This window comes from Malania oleifera, chromosome 2 (genome assembly GCF_029873635.1).
Source record: "Malania oleifera isolate guangnan ecotype guangnan chromosome 2, ASM2987363v1, whole genome shotgun sequence".
Lineage (NCBI taxonomy): Eukaryota > Viridiplantae > Streptophyta > Magnoliopsida > Santalales > Ximeniaceae > Malania > Malania oleifera.
In genome coordinates, this window is record NC_080418.1 from 110975614 (window position 1) to 110980149 (window position 4536).

Consider the following 4536-nt stretch of genomic DNA (forward strand, 5'->3'; position numbering starts at 1 on the left):
TAAAAGTATCAGTTTTATTTTTCAGAAATAAATATATATATATTTAGTTTCATAAAAAAATTATTTTTTAAAAATACTTTTTGAAATAATTACTTATTTTGTTTAAATGTAAACCAAACATTATTTATTGACAAAAACACTTAATTTAAATATTTCTCATAATAAATATTTATTTTTTCGGTAGGTTCCAAATGGAGAGTAGTTCATTTTGAAAATCCTACCAATCGCGAGAAACTAATCAAAATTTTTAAGAAAAGAGAATTCTTATTTCCTGGAATTCAATTCTCACACGTAAATTATCAAACCAAACCTTGAATAGCAATTGTACTTAGTCTGCAAGAAACAACAGGAACTCTCAGGAATAAGCCAACGCTCTCAATGTTTTAGTTGAACGGTGTTTGTGTATTTGAAAAAGGCAAAAAAAAAAAAAAAAAAAACTGATCTTTGAAAACAAAACCACACTAAAATTATTTCTGGAGTCAGAAAATTTGACCCAAAATCTCCTATTATTAAAAAAATTTTACAACTACTAATATATATTTTTTTTCTGGGGACTCCAGTTACCATCGTGCCACTTTGAACACAATGGTACAACATCAAATCTGGAGGATGAAAGCCGCTCGCCTATTGACGCAACCTGATGATTTATCGGGTAAACCAGCTAATATAATTACTAGATTCGAAGGTAGTCCCCCATTAAGATTAAAGGAAAAGAGGACTTTTCATTCCCTCCTGGTGCAAGCGTGTGCTATAAGGGAAAATTTAAAGCAAGCATTGGAGAGGGATGAAAAATATTTTCTCTTTTTCTGATCCCATTCCTTTTATTTTTGTCCAATGGAGAGCATTTACTAGGCTCACTATATTGCCTAATGTGCAAAAGATTGTATACAAGATTTTGATATGGGGCCTCTCTTCCTGCTTTTTAAAGTTTCCATATCCTTCAACTTCACCACAAGAATTTAAAACTTAAATGAAGATTGCTAATATTTGTTTCAAAGAAAAAAAAAAAGAAGAGATTTATCATTATAATATTAAGAGAGATATTGGTTGTGACAATATATAATTTTTTTTAATATTATCACGTTAGTCCGTAATGATTACGCTCCTTTAACAAAATTATTACAAGAATTTCAATATGCTACATTGATGGTGGGTGTACGTGAGTCGTCAAATATTTTTAAATTTAAAGGCATAGGCAGCAAGTGGATTGTATGGTAGGATTGCATCTCCATCCATAGAAAGTAGAAAAGTGGAATGTTTCCATACCATCTCAATTCTGAAACTGGCACCCTATAATTCTAATTATTATAATTAGTCATGGGCATGTATTATGTGCCTGCTCCATACTTTTTTTTTTTTTTTTTAAAAAATTTTTAAAAATTATGAAGAAAATAACAAAAAATTAAATAATGTAAGAGCATTTTGGAATAGTTGAAAATAGTTATAGGGTATTTTAAGATAATTATGAACAATTATATAGATAAAATTAATCTAATTATAAAAATATTTTGAAATAGCTGTAAGCAGTGAAAAGAAATATTTTAAAAAACTGATAGCAAAAGAAGGAGAATCTCCTTTATCCTATTTTAGGACACTAGGGATACTTTTCTACCAATGGTACTCAGTTGTCTTTAATTGATGATCTGTCCCTTTCTCTCTCTCTCTTTTTCTTGTCATTCATGCACTTTTCTTGACGAGCAAGTTCATGGTGCGCAGGAGCAGATTGGTTTTTTAAATTTCTGGGATCGATTTCCTCCATGTTTTTCTCCTGCACTATTAATTAATCCTGCGCCGTTTGGACGTACACAATTTTCTTTTAAAATTTTCGGAAGCTTTGGGTGCGATAGGGACGGAGACACTGCACAGACTGCAGAAAGAAGTAGGGAAATTTAAGTTTAAATCGCCATTGCTTGCGTAGGGCTTTCAAATCTGCGCCGATCTTGATTTTCCCTTTTCTTTTCACACTTTCCCATCTTATTCACACTTTCCAAACACGCTTTAACGCAAGGAAAAGAGTCTCTGTGCAATCTGCTGCTCCTATAAATAAGCACGGAACATAAGAGCAGCGATAAGAATTCGATGCACAGTACGGTTCATCTTCCTTCCGCCATGGAACCAAAAATCGCAGAAGAAGATGCTCTTTCGCCATTGGAGGATTTCTACATCAGAGAAGAAGAAGACGAAGGAGGGGAGAAGGCGAGGAAGCCATTGGCGAAATTGGAAGAGGTGGAGGAGATATTAGGGTACGAATTCAAGGAGAAGAAATTGTTGGAAGAAGCATTCACGCACGCGTCGTTTGGGGGGAAGTCGGCGTCGTACGAGCGGCTGGAATACGTAGGAGATTCGGTGCTGAACCTTCTGATAACAAGAGAGCAGTTCAGCGCGTACCCGGATCTGCCGCCGGGCGCCCTCACGCGCCTCCGCGCAGCCAATGTCGACACCGAGAAGCTCGCCCGCGTCGCCGTCAAACTCGGCCTCCATCTTTACTTGAGACACAAGAAACCCCTCCTTGAGAGTCAAGTAAGTCGCACAACAATCCTCCTCCCGTTCGTTATTTCAGTTAGACCCGTAAATTGTTTAGGAAAATTCTGTTACATTTGTGAGAAGGCAGGCGTGTATCATGTACACCTTTATTGGGTGTGTATTGTATACAGTATACATAATTCAATTTTGAAATTCATAGAACTTATGTAAAATGCATATGCACTTACATTTGAATTAATTAGTGTCTAACTTTTGACCTTGTGAAAATTATTTTGAAGATTCAGGAATTTACATGTGCGATTTTGGATTATCCATTACACTCCAATGGGCTAGTGGATGCACCCAAAGTCTTGGCCGACATCGTTGAATCGACTATAGGAGCTGTATTTATTGACAGCAACAATTCCGTTGACACTGTCTGGATGGTACATATTCCACTTGTGTTCTCTTATATAGGCACATGATAATAATATTCTCATGAAAAGTAACAAGTATTTTAAGTTGCTAGTTTATATTTGAGCGCACACAAACAATAAGATTTACATTGAATTTTATGTGTCTATAGGAAGGCCCCATGTTCGGATTTGTGGTCCATCCAATTTTGTACATCCTGAAATACAACTAAGATATACATCCTGGATTCGTTTCCGCCTCTGGACACCTAAATTTACTCTCCCTTTGGAGTTGTGGGGTCAACTTCAAAGGGCGCAGGATTAGTCACGTGAACCGTAAAATGGACGCGTGGAACCCGGTGCGTATTCCAAAAAAAAAAAAAAAAAAGATATACAATTTTAAAAACCCTCAGGGTGTGGTTCAGGTAGAAGTACGGGCTGCGGGAGTGTCTTTCACGAGATCAGGTGTTCAAACCCTCTCGAGTTCGTTTCCGCCTCTGGACTCCTGAATTTACTTTCCCTTCAGAGTTATGGGGTCAACTTCAAGGGGCGTAGGATTAGTCACATGGACCGTAAAACAGACACGTGGAAACCCAATGCGTAAACTAAAAAAAAAAAAAAGATACACAATTTTAAAAGTGTAGCATCGTTGTTGACATACAACATAAGCATCTAATCCCTGTTCTTATGCATTCACTATTGCCATTACGGGTGTGTATGTATAGGTGTTCAAGGATCTATTGGAGCCTGTGATTAGTCCAGAAACGCTGAGATTGCATCCGAGATCAGAGCTGTTTGAGGTGTGCCAGAAGAAGGGGTTGCATGTGCAGTTTGTAGATCTATGGAAGGAACGCACAACATTTGAAGTTTTCATAGACAAGCAGTTTGTGGGCAGAGGATCCTATGGTCTCAAGAAGGAAATTGCACAAAATAGGGCAGCCAAGGTTGCACTTGAAAACATGGACAAGATTCTTGCGGATGAAAAGGAAACCCATGAGAATCACAGTGCTACAGCGAATGATGTTGAGAACCAATTTCTTCAAAAGGACTCTCACCCTGGCTCTTGCTCTACGTTGGGTGACATTGAAGAGCAAGTTGTTGTTGAGGAATGCGCTGTCAAAGAGTATGGGATTTTTGGTGATCATGGTTTTAGAATTGGTGTAGACCAGAAATTTTTGTTTTGAGCATAAGCATGTTGATATAGTGATTGGCTGAGTTTAGATTTAGGGGACATTTGATGAAATAAAATATGAAATATGAAATATTGATGCACGACGATATTTGATCAATAACTTTTACCCAAAAGAGAAAAATCGATTATAACTCTAACCCAAAGATCTTACACACATTGCATGTTATAATGTCATCTACAAATTCGTCACTAAGATTTTTGCAAATAGGCTATAATGAGTTCTTAGTTGTTGTTATTTGCCCAACTAAAATAATATTACAAAAGAAATGTTTAACTCAATGCAGTACAATGTTAGCATACGACCTTAAAAAGATTTTTGATACTATAAATTTGTAGCAGTGGTAAACCCGTTTTGTAGTTTTTGATTATTATTCTATTTTTATTAAATTTAAAATATTTGGAAAACTTGAAAATATATATATATATTTAAAATATCTACAAATTAAAGGATTTGATTTTAGTTTCCTT

At 35.9% G+C, this 4536-nt stretch overlaps 1 protein-coding gene across 2 annotated transcripts; it reads left to right on the forward strand.

Moving 5' to 3' along the window:
- The first annotated feature begins 1664 nt into the window (after positions 1 to 1664).
- On the forward strand, positions 1665 to 4148 carry LOC131149433 (ribonuclease 3-like protein 3). 2 transcript variants are annotated; one of them, XM_058099869.1, is made up of 3 exons: positions 1665 to 2520; positions 2763 to 2909; positions 3602 to 4148. In XM_058099869.1, the coding sequence occupies exons 1-3, from the start codon at positions 2080 to 2082 to the stop codon at positions 4058 to 4060; spliced, it is 1047 nt and encodes a 348-aa protein (XP_057955852.1). In that variant the 5' UTR covers positions 1665 to 2079; the 3' UTR covers positions 4061 to 4148. The 2 variants fall into 2 exon arrangements, with proteins under 2 accessions (XP_057955852.1, XP_057955853.1); XM_058099870.1 differs by having other exon boundaries at positions 1671 to 2520; positions 2769 to 2909.
- Positions 4149 to 4536: the final 388 nt, after the last annotated feature.